The sequence below is a fragment of the Pezoporus wallicus genome, unplaced genomic scaffold, assembly GCF_028554395.1.
Source record: "Pezoporus wallicus isolate ANWC-B61680 ecotype Strahan unplaced genomic scaffold, APGP_CSIRO_Pwel_v1 contig_593, whole genome shotgun sequence".
NCBI lineage: Eukaryota > Metazoa > Chordata > Aves > Psittaciformes > Psittacidae > Pezoporus > Pezoporus wallicus.
Window position 1 is genome coordinate 7,289,985 of NW_026642342.1, and position 23,990 is coordinate 7,313,974.

Below are 23,990 nucleotides of genomic sequence, written 5' to 3' on the forward strand. Positions count from 1 at the left end.
CAAAAGGAAACCAGAATTTACAATTTTGCCAGGATTCCAGTTACTTTTTGGACCAGAAGTGATTTTCCAGCTGCAATGGTAGTAAGTATATCGCTAAAACCATAAACCTTAATCTGACATTTTTATGATCTTTTCAAATGTGTTCCTTTACTTTTCCTGAAATCCATTAGCAATATGTATTCTTTCAATCTACTAACAAAGGCAAGATCATAGGCAGTCACCACAAAACTGAAGAGGCCCCAGTATAAAAATGCAACCTACCCCCCAAAGTAAAATGTCCACAAGCATTTCACTGAATCAGGCAGAAAGCAATCTGATATTTATAATTAATTTTTCTGTAGCAAAAGATAGACAAAAGCAGTATTTAACAACAAATGACTGGAAATGCTCTGGCAGTGCTGATTATACACCAAATGAAATATTCTGAGTATAAGAAATGGTACCTTACCTTAACATATTCCAAAGTAGGATCCAGAATGTTCTGATCTCTGTAAGAAAATGAAGCAAGGAGAGAGGAAATAAAAAAAAAACCACATGGTAAGTGCAAGTATAATGTCATACTGAAGAGATGCATTCATACAAGCGATAGGCTACTAGGTCACGTTAAAACCCTTGTTAAAACCTGTGTGTTATAGCTAGATCACCTACACTATCTAACTTTTCACAATATAAATCACTGATTTCTTCTAGGAGGTCAGGTAGTAGAGCCACTAGTAATTAATCTGTGAAATAAAGCTAATTATATAGACTTAAGCAGAGCAAAAACAATCTTGAAATTTCAACAGATGTCTGAAAATACTTACCTAAAAATATGTGAAATACGACCTAAAACATTCGAAATATACTTAAGAGAGCTCTTCCAATAGGTCCTAATTTTATTTCTTCCCTACTTATTTAAGCTACTGCTACTGATAGCATTGAGAGGGCATTGCTAACACAAGAAAATAGAAAGTAAAGCATTCACTTTTTATATAAGCAAAGCAAAGAATTCATAGATTTGCAAGGTAGAGTGTTTTATTTTTACATTTGGAAAAATAAATACAGTTCTTGCAGTCTTTTAAAAGTTCTCAGCATTATCACAATTTCAACATGACAATTATCTGAAACCCAGATAATCAAGTCATTGCCCTATTTAAAAAAAAAAGAAAAAGATCTCTTTTGCAAATTTTCTATACATATGATGGCAAAAGGCCCAGAAGCAATAAATAAAAGTAAAAAGAAACATATTTCTTCAAAGAGTTTCCTGTATTTGTTTTTGCTTGAGAACTAGCAAGTTAACAGAGTTTGCAGCACATGACTGGATGCTTTCTACAGAACCTGGGATGACACACATGGTGCTGGCCTTCAATACAAACATATAAGAGGCACAATGAAAACTCTGCAAACTTACAGACAATCAGGAGCTTCTTACAGCAATCACATTTGCCATACACCCCATAAATATTTGGTGGAAATAGTTACAATGATGTAACATTGTTTTGAATTTAACTGCATATTACCTGAAGTTAAATTATAATTTTATACTCAGTTTTTGGTCAGGTTCCCTAAGAATTTTTAACCCAGAATACCTACACATAGACAGAACAGAGCCCTCCCACTCCTTAGCCCTGCCCATAAATGATGGTGCTCAGCTGTTCAGGCTGTTCATGGGTTACTGTTTCACATTATCCCAATATTTAACCAGGGTCAAGTTCCATTCCCAGCTTTGTTTAAAAAAAAAAACAAAACAAAACCAAACCAAAACCAACAACAAAGCTGCTAAATTCCATGGAAATAGAATTCGCATGATTTACAACTTTTCCCACCCAATATACAAAGAAGGGATAGCTTGGTGTCTGTACGCACATAAACTACATACAAACATACCGGGGAAAAAAAAACAACCATGGGTGAAACACAGAGGAAAAAGAAAAAGAAGTTCCAAAACAGAAAAAAGCTTTATTTCTCAATGCTTTGCAATTTGACTAGAGTTTGGGGGGGGGGGGGGAATCCCATTCTTAATCAGTTCAGGAAAGTCATTAAGCATGGCTGAGCTCCTTTCACATTCAAATGATCTGTGGGAAGTTAAGCCAGTACCAAATGCTTCTGAAACACTTTGCAGTTAAGTTCTTCACTTGCCCATGGAATCTTTCAGGACAAGGCATCTACCAGCACTGCATACGTAACATGCTCCAAAAAACGAGTGTCAACAATAACACAAACAACTAGCTTACTTCAGCAGTAAGCATGTTTTGTCATGGACTGCATTTACAAACTCCATTCCTGCAGACTGGCCTTGCTACAGATTCCACCATTCCCACTCAAGGTACAAGACAAAAAATCTTCACGATGGATCAAGCCAAAGGAAAATGAAGGAGGCAGAAAAGCTTTAGAGACAAAATGGTCTCTTTACTTCTATATAAAGCAGGAAAACCAGAAGAGATAAAGAAGTGACCTACATTTTCTTCACCACCCACATGCTTTGAGAATTTCTGCTTTAGGAAATGGCTGGTGTAACAAATATTTTCAGAAGTACTGTAATATTTGACATGGTAGACTGTTCCACAACAAAACGTAGGAAACCCTGTAACTCACCACAAGCACAAGTTATACATAAAGACGTTTATGTTGTAGCCCTATTCACCCCAGACACCTTTCTCCTACCAGACCTACCCTCTCTCTGCCCATCTTCCCTTGCTGTCCAAGTCTTTACTTTCATGCAATTTTTTGGAAGTTATTTTCAAGGAATGGTAATTGATGTGCATTAAATAATAGTAAAGATTAACTACTGCATTTTCCTGTTGCTCGGTTCCACCATAATACTGCCACATTATATGCAGAAAAACAGATTAAGCAGCCCAATTAACTAGTAACTAACCAAATTACTTGATCACAAAACTAACTCCTGAATCTCAGCTCTCTGTCAGCAATGATGATACGGCCCTTTAGGCTATATAATTCCAGCAAAGGAAACCTATAATGTCAGCAATCTAAAAAATATAAAGCACTTTGTTTCCTTTTCATTTTCCCTCTTCGAGGAATCTTAAAAATGGTGAGCCACATTCTCACTTCTTGTATTGGGTGACCTGCAGAAAAAAATATTAACACTGTCCCATAACAGATCAGATGAAAGGCACTTGCAGGCTCTGCCACCTCTCAAATCAATTAAACTGAAGGTTTGTTTCAGTAATACTAACTTCTTCATCTTTCATCAGATTCTATTACATTTCAAGAAATGCTAATGTTTATCTTCAAATAAGCTTGACTTCACACCAGTATTGATTTACATCTGTTTACCTACAACATGTAGGTATTAGAGTCTGCACGTAAGTCAACCATTACTGTGTAAATTGTGGGTTCATAAAATGGATTTTATTACACATTTTGGCTTCCTAATAATCAGATAAGCTGTATTTCCATTCAGATTAAAAACACATTTAATGCAGAAAGGTGTCACCTGGAACACAGAAGTTCTCAGAGCACCTCCAGGTAAGATGTTGGGTAAGGTCTGCAGAAAGACATACAGTACTGACTTCAAACTCTTTTCACATTCATTCTGTCACAGAAGGGAATTTGGAAAGGTAAGAAAGATATGCAAACACACTTGCACATCCATTTTGTGTATTTACACTGCTGTTAGATCATCTCGTTTCATGACAAAAACTAAATCCCTTTACAACATTTTTTTTCTCGGGGGGGGAAGACAAGAAAAGTAAAAAAAGGCACCTGATTTGCTATATGTCATTCTTCTGAGTAGTCCAAGTTCTCTCCTGACCCTCCTCACATGCACAAAGTCTGTGTGGAAATTGCAGTAGCATGCACACTCTTCCAGTAATAATTCATCACCAAAAAAAGCAATTAGTCATCACAATCCTAAACTTCATGACTCTAAGACTGCCCCAGCCAGAAACATTCTCTCTAGAGTAACCTTACTGACATCTGACAGTATCTTTCTCTCTTCTGGCTGATCTCACAAATATACAACCTTTTAATCTCTCTGTACTAATCCTTGGAAACAACTTCTTTCCAATCCAGCTGAAAGATTCTTATTATTGTTTTTTTTTTTCTGCACTTACAGGTTTTTTACAGATACTGCCAAGAAAATAACACACAGCTTGAATGTGAGACATGGAGCTCGAGAAACCCTACATAAAGATGAAGACAACACAGAAAACAGAGCTCTCTTGCTTCCTCCTTCTTCCCCCAAACCAAAATCTGTTGCAGCCATGAAGAGCTTGGTGTCTTATTGGTTGCAAGTGATTATAACAAAGTACTGATACATCTGAACCCTGTAAGAACAGGAATTAATGTTACATGTAGCCTCCTTCAAGACACAGCTAAAGCTGACAGTAATGAGAAAAGTGAGTGGAATTCAGATGTTTTTGAAGTTGACAACATCAGTAGTCATCAGCTGAAAGGAGGGAACTTGTATCACATTTCTGGTATGTCAAACTAAATACTGCCATACAGCCAAGTTCAAATCCTGCATTGATCTGAAGACAATGAGCAACCAAACATGAAAATCTGGTAAAGAAAACATTGAAGTCTGAGTAATTACTTACTCTTTTAAAATATTTGATAAAACTATTACATACTTAAAATTAGTACTACAGTTGAAAAGGTGAATCTTGGAATTCATCCCCAACACACATTATTTAGTTCAGTGAGTGCAGGAGAGTAACTCAGAAACAGTCAGTCTTTTTTTTTTCCAGTGTCTGAGGTTTGTCCAATAGTTCTCTACAGCACTGCTTCAATAAAGAACCTTGAAGTAGGTATCCTGCAGTCTTTAGCTGTTAATTCTATGAAAAACTCCACCTTTCTGCTAACAATTCCAAATTACTGTAAAGAATCCTACAACGTACAGACCTTGATAGACTAAGCCATATTAAGTATCTGCTTTCTCCAGGTCTGTGGCATCCTCAGAGATGTATCAGCCACAATTATATGTTAGCTAAGATAACTTTCACAAAATTGAACCCTAGACACAATTGTGTTATCAGAAATGCCCAAATCCTCACCATCATTCAACTGTCACATGGACACTCTCACAGTAATGGAAACTGCTGAACGGCCCTGAAGCAGCTTTGAGCTACTTCACACTTTTAAAAATGTACTTGTGGGAAAAGCATTAGGACACGCTGCAGTACTTGGCATGTGAAAGTATATTTGGTTGATTGTTTTAAAGTGACCTTTGCTGGGGACTTCCAAAAGCATCCCCTTCCTACTACATTGAAAGAGTGCTCCTGAGAAGAACCATCTTCTCAATAGTACCAATGCCAGATCAGAGTGAAGACAATACTGGCTCCAAGGGAGCCTGAGAAACTGAAAATGTACTGAGCTGTTGTATGGCTTCTTACACAGATAGAAGTGCTATAAACAGACCAGATGGGATCAAATAACTTCTTCAATTTGTGTCTTTGAAATCTCTCCATCTATGTACATTTAAGAAATACACCACTACTTAAGTATGAAGGTGCAAGTATGAGCATGCTAGACACTGTGCTTATGCACTGCAGACTGATGTTATTTGTACTGTAAACTGGAGTAAAAGATCCAGTGATTTTATCCTCCAGCAGCTTCTGCTTCACACACACACTCCTACTACATACCTAAGGCCATTCCACCCTTCTGTCTACAGCTGCACATCATCATGGACATGACTCATTCAAACACCAGTGGAAACAAGTGCAAACTGCTATGACTAACTGCATAATGACCCACAGTTCACACAAGAGCAGCAGGGACTCTTCAGTAATTAAAACTCAAGAAAAGAGACAATGTACTTTTCTCTGAATTAAACTCATTCATATTCGTTCAGAATGCCTCTTCAGAGATAGTATTACAGCCATTTACAACTTCAATCTTCTGTATCTCCCCAATTTGCTCCATTTTACCTATCACAGCAGAAAAATCTACCCCATTTTTTCTACCTTTTCCAAATCAATTTCTGCTTCTGCACCAGATACAGTACTGGTCTTTACAACCTGTCTAGGCACCCTCATTCTTTTTACTTTATTTTCCATAATATTTAAGAGTCCCAGAGCCAAAACTCTGTTCTTCAAAGCCCTTCTTAAAATCTTCTATTCCCAGGCAGTTACTATGTTGTGAAAGTATTCATTGGGCAGAGACTATCACTTATCCAAAGCAGTCACTGTTCCTACAAACTTCCTTATATGTGTGCTGCTGTCAACTTGCACTTCAGCTGACAACTCTTTACAGTCAATGCTTTAGTTGCTGTAGCTATTGAGAAGGCAACTCAAAAATAGTTGAACTTTCCAAAATGAACATGCACATTCCCAAAAGACTGACAAACACTCAGTAGGATCACAGGCTCCATCAATTCATCTGAAATGCACTTCAATCTAGGAAAAGTTTATTCACAAAGCACAGTTGCCACCCAGCTGGTACATCTTTCAGGAATGTGTATTTGGACTGAAGCATAGGAAAATTAATCCTTTCCTTTAGTACTGAATAAGATGATGGTGGAGGAAGAACTCTTCTCCTTGTCTACTCCCTTACCCTGGTTTAAGAAATTCATCGCATCAGAAGTTTCTCTACATTAAATGCTGAGAGTGAGCATTAGGAACTCTTTCCCCTGTGTGACATTTAACTCCTCTGGGGATATTCTACTCAATTTCACCAATATCCTGCTAATTAACAGAAATTTATAATCCTGTATATTACAACAGATCACTCATCTCCCTCCCCCACCTCCCATCATCAAAATAGATTATATTTTGACAGGTTTGTACCAGTGAGTTGCAACAAGCTCAGAACAACTTGAGGAACGTGAAAGTGGCAAAAAGTGGGCACAGGACTGTTCTGTCATTGGAGCAGGTTATCAAATGTTAGGGATACTGGATTTTAATTTCATGTGTCTGTATGATTCTGTGCCAACTGAACTGGTTTGTGCAGTAGTAGTTGAAATTAGAATCATAGAATCATAGAACAGTTAGGGCTGGAAAGGACCTTAAGATCATCTAGTTCCAACCCCCCTGCCATGGGCAGGGACACCTCACAGTAAACCATGTCACCTGAGGCTTTGTCCAACCTGGCCTTGAACACCACCAGGGATGGAGCATTCACAACTTCCTTGGGCAACCTGTTTCAGTGCCTTGTCACCCTTACAGTAAAGAACTTTCTCTTTATATCCAATCTAAACTTCCCCTCCTTAAGTTTTAACCCATTACCCCATGTCCTATCACTACAGTCCCTAATGAAGAGTCTCTCCCTAGCACCCTTATAGGCCCCCTTATAGGAAGCTGTAGACTGCCATGAGTGGACCCCTCAATTCTTTTCCAAGCTGATCAAACCAAGTGACCTCCAGCTGGTATCTTTATTTAAAGCATAAAAGGGATGGAAAGGAAAATAAATGGTCACATGGACAAGAGGCAACCTGAAGAAGCAATATAGTACTTAGTACAAGTGAATAGGACACTCCAGAATCTTTACAAGAGACTGGGAAACAACCAAGTTTGGGGAAAAGCTTTGGATGTGATGGAAGGAGTAACTCAAGAAACTTTCCATTCCATACAGCACCCTTTGCCCAAAGAAGAAATGGCCTGAAAAGACAGATTTTTTTTTTTTTAAAAAAACATAAACTCATTTTTGGCTGAGGTTTTGAGGAATTCAGAGGCTGCATTTGCCTGCCAAGTCATTCATGAACAATAAGGTCCTGATCCCACAATCAATTTCAAACAGTGATACAACTGTGCCCATCCCACACAGCACTTCAATTCTCTGCTCAGAAGCTGAAGGACTGTGGTTTAGTTAATGTCCAATTAACCACAGAGGTCTCGCTTTTTGAGACGTTTTGTTCTGGTCCCCTCATCTCCCTTCCCCAAGATCCCACATGGGCAGGCTTTTGATTACTGTCACCTGTAGCCAGGTTTCCAAAATCCCCATAAAAAGCAAGAAGTGAGGCTTTGGTTCTGCATGTCTCTGTCAAGCAGCAGATGCAAGCATCAAATGGGAACAAAGTGGTGAAATGTTGAGGAGAACAACAGAAGAATCTGATTCCAGGAATGGACAGAGGGGCTGGAAAGGCAGACAAGCCAAAATAGAAGTGACCCCCAAAAGTTAAAGAATAAGAGGATTTGGTACTGAATATAAGCAGAGAACACTAGCTATTCTCTGCTTATACAATAAAGCATTCTTCTACCACAAACATCTGCCGGCTTTAATGGATAGATCTGCTCCACCTCAGAGACAGCAGAGGTCAGATTTGCAGGTGCATGTGAACAGGACACATCAAAACAAAGAACAGAAAATTCTGAGACAAATAGCATGAAGGAATCCTTCCTTTTGAAAACCATTTATGTGTGTATTGAAGAAGTCAATGAGATATTCCATAGGCCTAAATTCATCATACTCATCTTACTCCTGCTACAAACTCACAAACTGCCTGGTTCAGGGTTCCTGGAAAACAAAATTCTTACTAGAAGGAAGTTTCAGGCATCAGATCAAAAACATACAAATTTTTACTTTTAAAATTCTGGAGGTTTATAAACATTTCCTCCCTACCTTACCCAAAAATTTAAAGGGAACAAATAATAAAGATCCTCTTCCTGTTAATTTCACAACTATTTTTATACCTGAAGAACTACACTGCAATCTATGAACCCAAACAGTATTATCTACTCTTCTCCATAAAGAAAACATGTACAATACTTATTTTGATATATTAAAATATTGACTTGATAAAATTTCATTTTTTGATTTTCAAAGCACACCTAAGTACTCTGTGCCGTAAGTGCACACAGTGTAGTCATAAAAAAGTAACACTTATTCCAACTAAGATTATCCAAAAAATAACATTTTCTAAGTGACTAGTTAGAACAAAATAAATGCTAAATATATGACCCACACCATTCTCAGAACACAAAGAACAGAATTTGCAGCATGTGGAGAAGCAAAATAGGCTTCAAATTCTGGAGCAAATCCCTGTATAGTGTGCTCCTCACCAAGTAATGCCCTGTCTGCTCTTTCCCCTTATAAATCAACTGTCAATTCAAGGCCTTCAGCAGGCTGCATCTGTTGCAGTAGTAGCACTAAGAGGAAAGGAAAAGTTTCAGGAACCCAGAATCCAGCCATTAGATTACTTTATACCTCAATATGCTGATGAAGTTACCCTATTAATGTCAGTGGTACTAGTAAAGTTTAAAACTGATCAGGTTTTCTGTTTTTTTCTGGACAGTTATAGAAGATGAGAGAAGTATGCACCATCCAGGTAAACACGCAGAGCCTTGAATACCAGAAATTTTGAAGAGAACAGAACATCATAAATTATGAGATAAACTAATCTACTCCAGAATAACTCTGCTGCAGCAATAGAAAGTCCAATGTTAAATGATAGCACTTTATCTCAAATAATGGGGAAAACAGCTGATGTAGAAAAACAAGAGGAAAAAAAATTGGCTGACCAGTATGAAAACTAAGTCTGAAGTCTAGCTAAACACACAGTTGAACACAGCTATCATACTTTGAAAACTATAGAATTTCAGTGTATTCTTAGTGTCTATATGTAGATAGGCCTAGTCCCCAAAATACATTTTAGTTTACAGGTTATTTGCCACATTTTGATCTCCTGCAGCAGGGTTCAGTGAGCATTGGAAGACATTACAACTACTGGTTTGCCGACTTCCTCAGTGAAAGAATCAAACTAATCACAACCTGCTCCCCAACCAGACTCAATTCTTCTTAATTAACATCACTGAACCATGTCAAAAAATACCAACAACAACGAAAAAAAAACACAAAACCACAGTCCAACACTAGATATGAACAGCTCAAGTCTGAGATTTTGGTAGGCTAAAAAGAAGCTGTTATGCCTGATCTACAAAAAAGAATAGTCTGTAGCCACATCAATAAAAGCAGAAGTAGTGTTGTACCTACTGTCTCACTCAGGACTTTCAGCATAGCCAAGAATTTATACGGCTTGCAAACAGAAAATCAAGACAGAAGAAAAGGAGAAAAGGTTAAAATTACAGCTCAGTAGTTATAACTCTATGTTTCTAAATATATAGGCAGTCAAAAGTAAAGCTTTAAAAACAGGGAGGGGGAAATCTAATTCTGACCAGCTGGTTGGTCAGAACCTCTCATGAACAGTGACAGAACAAAGCATCCAGAGCATTACATGTAATTTAGAGAAAGGCACAAAGTATTTTGATTCCAAGCCAGTTTGAACAGTGCAGCCCTACTGTTTATCACTATTTTTAAAACATAAGTATAGGCAAAGAACAGAATTTGAACAAAAAACAGTGTTTGCAAGTGTGAACGGATGAAATGGCTACTGGAAAGACAGACAATAAACAGGAATTAAACCAGCACATATTCACAAACATCTTGTATAATGGGAAACAGCCAGTGTAAATTAATGTCAGCTTCATTTGAAGGCTTTAATTAGCACAAAAACTTCAGAGTGATCATTTCTGGCAGATGGTGCACTTCAACACTTCCTAGGGGAAGGCTCAGCAGAGAGAAGATAGTGACTTAATGTAAATGTGTGACCACACAGCTTCTCCCCAAAATATCCAATGCTCTACTCATGGAGAAGTTCATACCTCACATACAGGGCAAAGACAAAAATAACTCATCTCTGTCTGTTAAATGCTAAATTTCTCATACACAGACTTCTATCAGTCAAGTGTATTTCCTAAAAAGTCTGTGTTGGACACACATGAAACATGAAAGGCTTTAAATGAGCATTTTACTCTACAAACTACATAAAAATCAATAACCTTATTTGTAAGAAATTGTGTCTAGCTTTGATTTTACTACTGTGCTAGATTATTCATCCTGAAATTTGTATTAAGTTCCTCCAAAGCATCATGAAGAGAACACAAACAAACAAAAAACCCAACAAGGCCAACTTTTGTGCAAATTTGGATCCTATTTCTGGCCTCTTGACAGTTTACAATTTCACACCAGAGCTGTTATTAAACTCGATTTCACTTCATTTTTTTTCCAAAGCATGTTTGTTTCAACAAGAATACAGACTGGATTTTTCCCCTCATACTTTGGAGGCAATACAGGAACTACCAGTATTGAGAAAGGAGTATCTTTTTTCCTTTCTTTTTTTTTTCTTCACCATGCTTTTATCAGATTGTGACAATCACATCTTTATTATCCTGCTTCTCTAGGGACAAAACATTGAAACTATCATACCACCTGCAACTCACCACAAAGCAACTTTGGAACTAATGACCCGTTTGACAGTGGGGTATCAAAAATATATTTCGCATAATTTAAAAAACAGAAGTGGCTACAGGCAGCAGAGGGAACCACTTCCTGCAGGACAACTTGCTGAGAGGAGGACTGTGGCAAGAGGTCAGTATTTATTAGTCAGAATCCACATGAGAAGAAACCCTATGAATAGCCTAACCATGGAAATAGTCTTTGTTGATGTTTATTCTATACTAAGTACTGAAGAAGACATGCAGCAGCCCTCATGACTACAGAATGGATTTGTGTTGTCTTCTAAAAGTACTAACTTCAACTCAAAACCCTAACTCTAGGAAAAGCCTCCAGAACGTGTCTTATGCTTCATCTTTCTTCTTCTTTCCCTGGTTTGTGGATTGGCTTATTAATAATGAATAGTATACATGCAGCCCTATTGAAATTCAAACAAAACATAAGCTTTTGAGAAAGCTTATATGAGAAACATGTCTTTTGGAATCAGATTGTTAGTTTTTATGAACCTGTTAGTTTTCCTTTATTATAAAGTTTAGGAACACAGAATACTATAGCTGTCAGCTGCCAGACAATCCAAGCGGCAATTACTTGTTCTGCTACCTCTTGCAATGAAACAGACAGCACAGTATCAACAGAGCGGAACCGAATTGTGCTTTATAATATTAGCAAAAGATCCTTAGCTCCATCCATTTTCTTAACAACGCTCAGAAATTTCTTGCATCTCTACACTGAGGTAGCATTTAAGTAAGATCATATCTGAACCAGTACCAGACCTACAGAGGCAACTGCTACCTTAACCCAAGACTACATGGGTACTGTTGACAAGCAACGGAAATAGTGCAGAATGTCAAAATTGGCTTTTGACAGCTGGCTTCATCACTACAGTCAGACCTGCTGTGATAGTGGTAGTTCTGCATTGCTTTTAGATCTTGTTTATTGGATATTGGACTGCATTAATGAAAAAGCATGAAAATGCCACAAGTCTGTTACACTGGAATGACAGTCAAGGAGAACCATAATTATTCAAAGGCACAGGTAGTTCCAAATAACACCACTTCTGTTAAACCAATGTAAGTTCAAGTTTGTGCTTTTAACAACTTGAGGCTATGACTCATGATCTACCCGATTTTTGCCCAAATGTAGGTATGACAAATCTTCCTAATAAGGACTGCAGACTCATGATGTGCTTGGTCACAGGAAAACTGAAGTGAGCTAGATATTTCCTATATTTGTTTATTTGTAATTAATTATGCCTTGTAAGTCTAAAACATTAAGAGTGCTTTTGTACATCAGAATTTTATTTTTCCATGTTAATCCTGAAGATAACCATGGAAAATCCACAAGAAATTAATAAAGACATATTATTAATAATAAAGACATATTATTTTTGGTCATTTAGATCTAAAAATCCTGAGACAAAATAATCCTACAAATAATTATATATACACTTCACCTTGGCTACAGAGTAATGTAATCAGGTAGCTGTAAGACAGAATAGAAGTTTCTGGAAATCAGAAGAGTTCCATTAGGAAATGATACAATTCATCATCACTTTCCTATTCGTGCCTTGGCTTATTTTTTGTTCACAAAATTGTGTATTTAGAGATTATATTACTCATTTTGAACTACTGAAAATGTATCATAGTTATGTTTTCTAAATTGATCAAACTTAAACTATGACATGCCTGAGTCACAGTTCAGCGTAATCGGATCCATGTGCATATGAACACTGTAATCCCAATGACCATTAGTTCTGGCTCACTGACATGAAATACTTGGGTTGAACAATCCATCATAGAGAAGTTTGATTAAGATGTGTGGTCACACTAAGTTTTGTAAACAGCATTATAGTAATGAAACTGATTTACTCCTCAGTAAGAATATCCATGTAACTTTATACTATTTCATAAGTTCCTACACTGAAATTAAAATATTATGGGGCTTTTTTTGATGTAATTCTGATAAGGGAACATGGACTTCCCATACAATTAATCGCAGCTAATTTCAACATGTCTGAGTAGTAGAATATATACCTTAGCATATATGGCAAAGTGCTTACCACAGGAGAATCAGACATGCTCTCCTGATTTCCTTTTAAAGCGTACTAATAAAAAGTGCACAGTCATCCCAAAACTACTCAAAAAGTCATGTATTTGCTGACTGTCATACTGGTAGTGTCTTTTGCTCTAATACAACTGGGCTGTTAGGTCATGCAGCAGAATGTATAAAGTTTCATTGTAAAAATTAAAGAAAGCAAAAGTTAGAAGTTGCTACCGCAGCATTCCATGAGTGTCTCAGCAAAGAAATTAGAAGATCAATCCAATTGCAACAGCGCTTGCTGCTAGGACTCAAAAGACACAAATTCTATTAACAGCTGCACTAACAACATTCTCTTAATCTCTTATTATTTCAAAAGCATCATATTTTAATTCTGATCAGGCCGAACTTCTCTACATTTTCCACTCAAGCATTCTGTTCTAACACTTACTGCTTGTGCAAAAGTGTTCTTTACAGGACAAGGAAAGTTACCAGTTAAAATTGCAAATATATTTAACAGGGAGCCTTTGGTCTCTGAAGAAAAACCATCTCTTGCAAATCATGTTCAATAACTCCTCTTCAGAAGCAAGACATAAGATAAAACTTCAGTGCGTACTTCCATATTCCTTCCATAGCAGCAGCCGTGGCTGCTTGTGCTCTCTAAAAGTATGCAAGTCAAAGAAGCAAAGTACATTAAAAAGCCAGTTCACATAAGCAGGTCCATTTCAAATATCAGTGACAGAGGAACCGAGGGACCGAGACCCTTTCTTCCTTCAAAGTGAATACAGTACAGAGAAGAAAAATTTTCAAATGAGAAGAAAGCTTGATCCTGTATGTCACAAGCAAAAAGCATACAAAACTCACTCTACACACACAACCCCACATAAATAGAACTGTCCTTCCATCACAAGATTTGAGATCAAGAGTGTTATATAGTGATGGACACAGCAAAACTATAAATCCTTGTTCAGAAGCTGTAATTCGGTTATCTTTTCTCAACCTTTAATGCTGTCAGCCAATTAACCTAACACTCTCACCTTTGTGCCTTTATCTGATCTACTGATTACAGGGAATTTTTCTTGTGTTAGCTGGGATTTTTCCCATTTTATAGACCTCAATATCAGAACAACAAAAAAGGACATTTAAAAAATAAAGTACTTTTTGTGTAAGTAATGAAATATCAGTGATGATAATAAATTCATAAAAGAAATGCTAGCTATGAGAGTGTAATTCTTTCTCAAGAGTCACAGATATTATAACCAGGAAGTCAGGCAAGAATAATAAAGAGGGGTAATTTGCCATTAACTCATTGTGTACACTGGGTTTCACTGAAATCACTAGATCCCACAGAAGTGGGATCTCACATGCCTTAAACAGGCATGAGTATTTAGCAGCCCATATACTGACTGATCTTGCTGCAAAAGGAAAACTATTTTAAAAATTGAGCTATTAAGAATTTCTCAGGATTCCTGAAATCTATGCATCAGACTCACTCCTCACCCTCCTCACCCCTCACATGTTTCACCCTATTTTTTGTTTGGCTACTTCCATCAAGACCTAAATTGAGTACTAGGCAGAAAAATCAACCTCAGTTAAATGCAGAGTTATAATAAACAGCTACACCTATAACTGGACATTTAGCAGCCTAGAAAAATACAAAATTCTTATGCTAACACATGTAAATTAAGGTTTTACAAGGTACCTGGCATGGAGTTTGTTGCTCTTCCCATTTTGCAGGGGGTACTCTTCTATAACATCCTGCACAAAAGCTGGCTGCTGCCGGTGTGGTCTGGTGTGTGGCAGTATTCCCATGTGGCTAAACATATCACAAGACCTAGTGGGAACTGTCCCCTTCTTCTTCCTGGGAAGAGTGCCATGGATGGAGACATCTTGAAAAGAGCCTGAGCAATGCTCAGTTGGCAAAGGTTTAGTGCTCAAAAGGTCCATGGAAGAAGCTAATGAGAACTGGTGGTTCACTGGACCATCTCTGGGAAGACTTGAAAATTTTCCTGCAGCTATCATGTTTGGTTCTGAAAAAAAAACCAAAAATAAGATTTATCATAGCACATCAGTGAACAAAGCCCTCGCTTTAATGGAAGTTCAACAGCATGACTAACAAAGGCTTCTAAATTTTAACTTCTGCTTTGCTCTGAGGCAGACACCTCAAGATGTAGCCTATATTATAATCCAATCACATTGCTCTAACTGCACATGAAGCACTCGTGTATATTAACTTTTAGACATGTGAAAAGTCACAACAAAAACCAACCAATCTCAAAACACATGCAAGGGCAGGCAGACCCTGAGCAATTCTCCATTTTCATCCACAAAGTTGTATTTTTTCTGCTCCTTTGCATCCTCTGAAGACTCAGGTGTCAACTTAGACTCATTATCAAAAAGCAAAGTTTTAAGAATATTTTGCCAAAAAAAAAAATAAAGTACACTACAGCTTGATTTGAGAGAGTATGTTTCTAAATCCAGTAGTTGTCACACTGTGAGGTGAAAAAACTGTTTCTGAAGAGTCTTACCCAAGTAATAAATCTAGCAAAGAACTAGTCACATTTCTAACAGGCTGTAAACTAAAGGGTTCTACCCAGAGATAAGAGCAGGAGCAGATTACCGGAATTCTCTTCCTCAGCATGCACAGCCTGCTGGCTTAAATTGTTGTTGACATTAGGGATTTGCATAGCTGTCAGTCTCTTGTATAACCAATTACAGCCTGCCATACAGTACAGGTTTTTCTGTTATCGTGAGCAGAAAAGCTTCATGACACTAACACTTCAGGCACATTGACAAATTGCTGCGCTGTTCCTCACTTGCTGCCTTGTGCTCACTTTATAGTGTTATATTACAGAAGACAGGCTGCCTTATCCTATCTGGTCATATTAGCATGCAAAAGCCACTCTACGGAACATACCGACAGATCTAAAGGTCAATCAGTTCTATGATATTAACCTACGTGGTACTCAACCAGGTGCAGCAGAGATAGATATGAAATCAGCAAGCAGAAGAGCTTTTGGCAATAACATTTATGGACAGGGAGAACCTGCTCTGACCTTGGTCAGGTTTCATGCTGGAAAATAAGAGCAGTACCCTGAAGGCCCAGCAGCCTGGAAGTCAGCTCGTTACAGCTGCACAAGAATTCCTTTGGGTCTGGGGAACGTATAGGTGTTACAAGGAACGCAGTTGCCTCTGTAGCCCTCCTGTTCTATTCTCCAACCTCAGCATCACAGATGCTTTCAAAGTGTTGCTGCACTGAAGCTAAAGTACTTCTATACCCAGAGGTCATCATAGCAGGTTTAGTTTCAGAGTAACACTAAAGCTCATTTCAAATTTATGAAAGTATTCTGCTATTTCGTGTAAGCTGCACTGCAGATATTCACCGATGGGATAAAGCTTCAGACTTTAACAACAAATGCCTTTCCACTTCTCCTTTACTGAAGGTCCTACAATAAATATTCATTAAATTATAAATAGATTATAAATAATATTTAGATATTATATTTAAATATTATGATAAATAATATTTAATTTTTTTTTTTTACTCTTCCATTTGCCAAGACTCTGTCTGAGCACCGCTACTACATACTATAGTAAAAAAGCCTCTGGAAATAGCACCTCTGTCCACAGAATCTGTTTGACTTAGGTCAGGTTTCTTGTTGAAAAAAGTAGAAAAGAGTTCAGAAGTTACTAAGGACTAACATTTTCAGTTACACAGATCCAAACAGACTTTAAAATACCAAAGAAGCCAAACTACACTCTCACAAAAAAATAAAGCCATAAATTATCATATGGGCCTTGATGTGAAATACTAAATCACCCCTCCATTTATCGTGCATTTTGAGGACATAGTTTCTGCTGGCTAGTATTAAAAATATCACATAATTATGTTCAAAATAATACCAGAGTGCTGTAAAGTCAGTTTTGCCTTACAATTGTTCTAAGCAAAGCAACTGGTCCAGAGATAGGAAGATCTAAAATGCAAATGCTTACCACAAAACTACAACGTACTATAGTTAAAAGCAAACTGACAGACAGATCTTGTTTCCAGTAAATTCAGCTTTCTTGTTAGAGAGGTATGATAAAAAGTTACCTCAAACAAAAGCTGGGGGGTGAGGGGGAAGCATCTTGGAATTCACACAGTCATCTGAAAATTCAATTTTGTACTAAGGCAACAAACACCATTTACAGAGTCTGAAATGGGAGGATAGCTTGCTCATACTGCACAAACGTTGTTATTCTCCTTTGCGGGGCCGCTGAGATTCTAAATGTAATAATCTTGCCTTCTTATTGGTTTATAAAAATCACCCTCAAACCTCTGAACTCTGTCTAGTAAGTGCAGGTTATCCAGTCAGAAGGATTTTTCTTAGGCTTTCCTGCAAGATTACCACCACTATGCTGAAATAGAACATGTGGTATTTCATGCAATGCCAAGTGGGTATAAACACAACCAATGAAAGTTTGAGTTTAGTAGTTGATATGCTTATAATGACAGTAAGCTGTCGACCACCTCATGTCTCAGGATACATAAAAAAAACTGAGAATTCCCTCTCCTAGCCAATGGTGGGATAATTATTATAGAAATCCAGTAGGTTTCCAATCCAACAATCCGAGATTTCAGCAAATAAAAAATGACCCTCTGAAGTAGAGCATTTTCCATTTAACCTGCCTTCCTAAGAAAGAAAACCAAACACTCTCACTTATACGCTACTCATTGCGCCTTCTAAGTCACTCAGTAGCTCTCCATGATTTACAAACTCAATACCCAATCCTCAAATTCACACCTGAATTTTGTTTTGAGGAATCAAGTTAGACTTCCAAAGTTAATATGAAATACCTAAATTCAAGAACTTGCAAGACACTTGGCAACAATTACATGCGTCCAGAAGCTCTGATAATATTCTGAGCAATCCTCCCTGCAAAACCCCTAAGAAAACCAAACCCAAACCAACCTCACCCAACCAAAACCCAACAACAACAAAAAAAACCCACAACAAACCACAACCCCAAAAAGCCCCAAACAACAGGCCTGCTAACTTCTACCCTTAAATCTATCTGCTTGGCTATGGGCTGCTGTACTATGTAGTCCTTATAAATGTAAGCTGAGAACTACAACAGTTAGCTCAGTAACAAGAGTCCTGCCATTGTTGTACATAAAGAGTCCTGCAGTGTTGAACATAAACACTGCAAGGAGGGAGCCTCTTCAGCTGAAAACTCTGGAATGTCTCAAATACTTCAGCATATGATTCAAAGAATGTTTGACTTTATTAGATACAGAACCCCTGAAAATTTTAGTCCCTAAGAGACAGTGTGCTTTGAACAACTGCCATTATGCAATCACCAGTGGAAATGGCAGAAATTATAGCAGAACTGAAGTTTAATCGTACACATTCCTATTTGTCAAAATGGAGCATCTCACAAAACAGAGTCCTTTGGAAGTCATTTGAGTTTACCCCAACTAGGTGCAAACAAGACTGACTCATGCCAATACAATGTTAAAAATGCTAGGTGAATTGGTATTTATGTATAGAATGGCATTTCTCTTTCTTCAGCCTGTAATTTCGGCAAGTATATGGGAATGGAATCGGCAGGAGTCAGATTGTGAATTCAGAGAACTGAAGGGCATGACAGATTTCCAGGTAACTTCTGATATATTCTAGTTTTTTGTTATGAATGAAGGTGAGGGAATACAAACAAAAGGGTCTTTAAAATCAACATGGCATTTAGGAAAAAAGTACAAGATTGGACCTAGAATGAAATACGTATCTGTTGGGCAAGACCAAACGTGCACCAAGCTCTAATCCAATGGGGTATGCATCTCTTCACATCATTGCTCAAAAAAATCCCAGCCATATGAACAATCAAACAATAACCTTTGCATTCCCAAAACAAAATACAAAATATCCTACTACTGGTGCACTCTTGGCTTTGGGATGCAAATACAAACTTTCTGGCTCAGCTTGTCTTCACGAAAACTTGGATGTGCACAGTCTGGAGAAGTTTTGGATCCACCCATACAGGAACATGCCCCTTCCATATCACAACACAACTAGTAGCAATGGCTGCTACTTTGTTATTTCAATACGTTAGCAGGGAAATGAGGGAAAAGGAAATGTTAATTTCAGCCTCAGAGATACATGAATGGCATAACAAACAGTCCAAGACTGTATACATGCTAATGGAAACCTCATAAAAGGAAACAGAAAAGTAATCTCAGATTTCCAAATCAGACTCAAGCAGAGTTACACCTAAACCAGTTTTACATCAAAAGATTCACACTTTTCTCAGTCTTCCTGATCTGCAAACCAGGTGATTCTCCCTGTTAGATCGAAGTCTCTTAAGTCTATACCTGGTGTTATCATAGCACCAATGGTACAATACTTCACTCAAAGTCTTACCATGTCTTTATTATTATCTACACTAGGAAGATAACAGGAATTGAACAAGGTTTAATAAATCCAGCTGAAGAACAACTGCCTTATCTTCTCAGGTTTTTACAAGATGGAGTCAACTTCTGTGAAAACCCTACTTAATTCTGACACAGCAAATCTCCTCACAACCTCCTCCCACCCACCTGCCCTCCCTGCCTCAAAACCAGTAGCAATAAATTATGATGAGTGGGAGATACAGTACTTTTTTCTTCCTGCTAAGTTACCCTGGCACATTTGCATGCACTATACATATGCACACAGGAAATAATGAAAGTAATGAACCTTAATGGTGAAGTAAAGTTCAGGACAAAACCCAAGTCAATTTCCTCAGATATTTGTGTGTGTGTGTGTGTGTGTACTAAGAGAACAAGTCAGTGAAAAAGAAAAAGCATACCTGAAAAAAAACACTCAAGTTAGTATATCATAGGAAGAAATATATGGCTAAAAGTATAGCCTCTATAAACTTACAGTTGAATTCATGTTAATTGTCTCCCTAGAAGCAATGTAGTAATCTTCATTAGTATAACAAAAGAGAGGACTGCTTCTCCCAAAACGGCTTAGAAGCAGCTTTCACAACCTGTATTTTCTGTTGCCGCCTCCCCCCCCCCCCTTTTTTTTCCGAAACAAGAGAAACAGATGCAGTAGCTGTGACACAGCAGCAAACAGGTCACAGGACTTTGAGAAGAATACTAGATTTGAGAACCTACAGCCTGTTACGGTATAGAGAAAAAGACTGGGAGAGCATACGCAATAGTTCAAAGGCACTCGGCTGCTATCAGGAAAAAAACATGAGTCTGTCAAACATCAAAAACTCCTCACAAGTTTACAGCCAGCTTAGTGCTTCCAAATCCTGAAATGCTACCACAGCGTTTATGCTCTCTCTTTCCTTATGTATGCCATATAATTTACACCCCACATACATCCCTGCACTGTAATCAGACAATCTATTTAAAATGTTATTTTTAACTATTCTCAGGCAACAGAGAGCACACAGGCCAACATAAGTTACCTTTGAAATCTCTCTGTTTAGAGATGAGAGAAACAGATAAACTCCACATTTCTTTGTGATTTTTTACACGTAGAATGCCTTGATATCTATACAAAATCCATGAAAAAGTAATCAGTGAAGAAGACTCAATAACAAGTAGAGACCTCCTCATCTGGCCAATATTATGAAATTAACTCAAACTTCAGTGCCCAATCAGCCAGCTCAGTAATTCTGAATGGTATGAAGCCTTGACTTGAAATAAACATTCTCTCCCCAGTTTTTCTGGCAGAAATCGAGGACTTCTGCAAGGTTACAGTCAAATCTAGGCATTTTTCAGCTTATGCTTCAGAACACAAGCTTTTGTTTCTCCTCTAGTATAGGAAATCATTTATTTTGCCTGCTCCTCTGTTCTCATGATGTTACTGAAAAGAAAGAACACCCAAACCACAGAACAACCCATTCCAACTGAAAACGAAATACTTAAAAAAAAATTCAGCAACAAGTATGTGCTTCATTATGCTGAGCTAACAACCGGCTGACAGAAATTACAGATTTCAACAGAAAGAAGTACTTTTCTATACGTTCCTCTTTAACTGACAAAAAGAAAAAAAAAAAAAGACACAGCATTCCTTTTCTCTCTCCTTGGTGAAGCACCTCGGTATCTCGAGTTCAGCAGTATTTTATACTTAAAGAGGATTTCTATGGGATCCATTCCTACAAAACCTGATTACCGCCACAGCTACAGTACTTTATCAGTCCCCAAAGTCAACCACTGCAATGGTCAGGGCTCGCCCAGCTCCACAACTCCCTGCCCGGCAGAGCCCGAGGGACGCTCACACGCAGTCATGCACCAGCTTCTTATTCTCTGCCCTAGAGGATAACACTGTCCCCAGAGTTACCAGTCTGATCACTGTTGCTTCTTTCCCAGCTTTCTGGGGATTAGTTGAAGGTTTTGTCCCGGCCAAACGATCTCCCGGCACCGGGTCCCGTCCAGGTCCCTTGGGACTGCGGGGCAGTCGAGAGTAGGAGACGGGGGCCGGAGGCCGGACCCGGAACACCAGCGTCCCGGAGCGCTTCCAGTAAAGGAACCAAGACGTTGTCGGAAGAGCCCAAGGTATGGCCGCGCCGCAGTAGGAGCCGGCGCGTACACTTGCACCAGCCTGCCCTAAGGAAGAACAGTTAGCGATAACTAAAATAAGAGTGACTCAACCGAGCCTCCCGGGAGCGCCTTATCGCTCCCTCGCCCGGGCCGCGGAAGTAGGGACCTAGTTTCGCGGTTCTCCCGTTCTCAGCCAGCAAACGAGACCGACCCGCGGGCGGCACTCACCGTGAGTGCGGGGCGCTGCGGCCGGGCGCCCCGCTGCCGTAAGCGCTGTGAACTGAGCCAGCGCCCTGACGGGATTTACAGCCCTGCAACCACACCCTCGGCAGGCTGCTGGGGCTGGGTCCTGCCGAGACCCCGTCGCACGCCGCTCCCTTGCCGTGACCAGCCGTTGCCCTCTTCCACGGATTCAACAGCTTCACTGCCAGAATTTCGTCTCCCAAATTAGCACTACAGCAAAGACTAACAGTTTCCTAAACCCAGCCTGATTGTAGACAATTGGGAGCCTATTACATACACACTACTTGCATTAGCAGACTTGTCCCCCCATGCCACCATGTTACATGAAGTTATCCGTGCAACAGGTTGGTGGGATAAAACACGTTTTCTAAAACAAAGAGTCAAAGAGCTGTAAAGGATCGAGAGCAACTGACAGAACAGATGGCTAGTTAACCTGCGTTTGTAAAGCATACCCTCCAAAACAAATCAGTTACAGACAGAACATCCATTTCTAACAAATCACCTCCGGCATCTTCAGCTGTACCACTGACTCAGCCAAAGAGTTTATGATTAAATAGAAATCAAGGCACACTCAGTTGACTCTTAAAGCCCTTTCTAGCTCATTTTTTTAACACTGTATTTGTCTCTTTGCTGTTGGCTCAGTCTTTCAGGCTGCCTGGCAAACATTGCTCTGGTTTTGCTGCAGTTATTCCAGTTATCAAAAGCAATTTTGATAATGCTGTTCTTTGTGTCTTCCCAGAATTAATAAGCCAACATTTTGCAAATTGCTTTACAGCCATCCTATTGGAATCAGCTTTAAAGAGGCAAGCATTTCTTTGTCCAGCCAAACATTTAATTGATTTTGACACTAAATATTTGTTCACTATGAAGTTTTATGCTGGTTTGGTTTTGGGAGATCCTATTCATGCACTATTTTCACTTCACTCTAACATTCAATCCTTTGACCCTCTTTCTCCATTTTCACCCAGGAGTAGCTTTAATAGGCTTCTGCTGATGTATCTACTTCAGAGCCTGACTACATGATGTTGCTGAAGTTTTGGTCCTGAACTATCTAAATAGTGTCATTAAGCAGCAGATTATTCATCTTCAAAGACCTTTAAGTATTATCAAGCCAGTCATCAAAAAGAAATGGAACTATGGTATTCTCGCTCTAAATAAGTTAAACTATATCCAGTGGTGACAACAGCAGGTTTAAAATTCCACATGGTGATTTACCACAGTGACATGTCTGAGTACTGCGTAGAACTACAACATCTACCTCTCTCTAGTCTGTGGTTGATGTATTGCCCAGAGCACTGACTTTTGCAGTCTGAGCTATCTAAAATACTTCGCAGCAAAAGTGTTTGTTTTAAAAACAAAGCTATTCCAGACAAAGCGCACTGCACCCTCCTTTGAAGTGTAGCTAGAGCTTCAGAAACACTTAGCTCATCAGGCCAAGATTCTTCAGTCATCATGTATGTTGCAAAGGTAGGTATGGAGAGAGGAAAATGATTTGAAAAGTCTGGAAATTTTCACAGATATGAGTAGAACCTTTGCATTAAAGATGAAGTAAGATGAAGTTCAGTATAAAGTAAGAAAAAAAGAAAATCAGAGCATGCTCAAATATGCAGTAGGGGAAGAAAAAGAGACAGAAGATTAAAAAAATTGAATTTGTCTAACATACCAACATAAAGGAAGCTCACAGTGACATTTCTGACTGGCATTCCACTTCCTCAACACCCCCACTTTGGTTCCTTAAGGCCAGCACGTACAGTAGGAAAGCGTTATCGCTGCTGGTATTGCCATGCACCTATTACAGTAACCACTTCCAAAACAGAAAAGTTGAGGCAAATGTGAAAGACAACAGTTTCCAAAAAGGATTCAGTCACTGGTGCTAGGACATAAATCACCACTTGTGGCATGCAAACGGACACAGACTTCTACACTTAAATAACTTTATTCTAATCTTCTGTAATGTTGGGGGATATCATAGTGACACTGAATAGAACCTTGAAGTTTTCAATTCAAACCAATTCCACAT

The 23,990-nt window shown here is 38.6% G+C and overlaps 1 protein-coding gene across 3 annotated transcripts in view; it reads right to left on the bottom strand.

The window, feature by feature from the left end:
• Positions 1-23,990, bottom strand: part of BCAR3 (BCAR3 adaptor protein, NSP family member) — a 97,954-nt gene that overhangs the window by 41,059 nt on the left and 32,905 nt on the right. For 2 of the 3 annotated variants that reach the window (XM_057429309.1, XM_057429311.1), the window contains exons 2-3: positions 14,912-15,239; positions 449-488 (exon numbers count right to left, since the gene is read on the bottom strand). In XM_057429309.1, coding sequence (XP_057285292.1) covers positions 449-488; positions 14,912-15,231 — 360 coding nt within the window. In that variant the 5' untranslated portion in view covers positions 15,232-15,239. Of the gene's footprint in view, positions 1-448; positions 489-14,911; positions 15,240-21,527; positions 21,643-23,990 lie in introns of those variants that run through there. The other variant, XM_057429308.1, reaches the window with a different exon arrangement.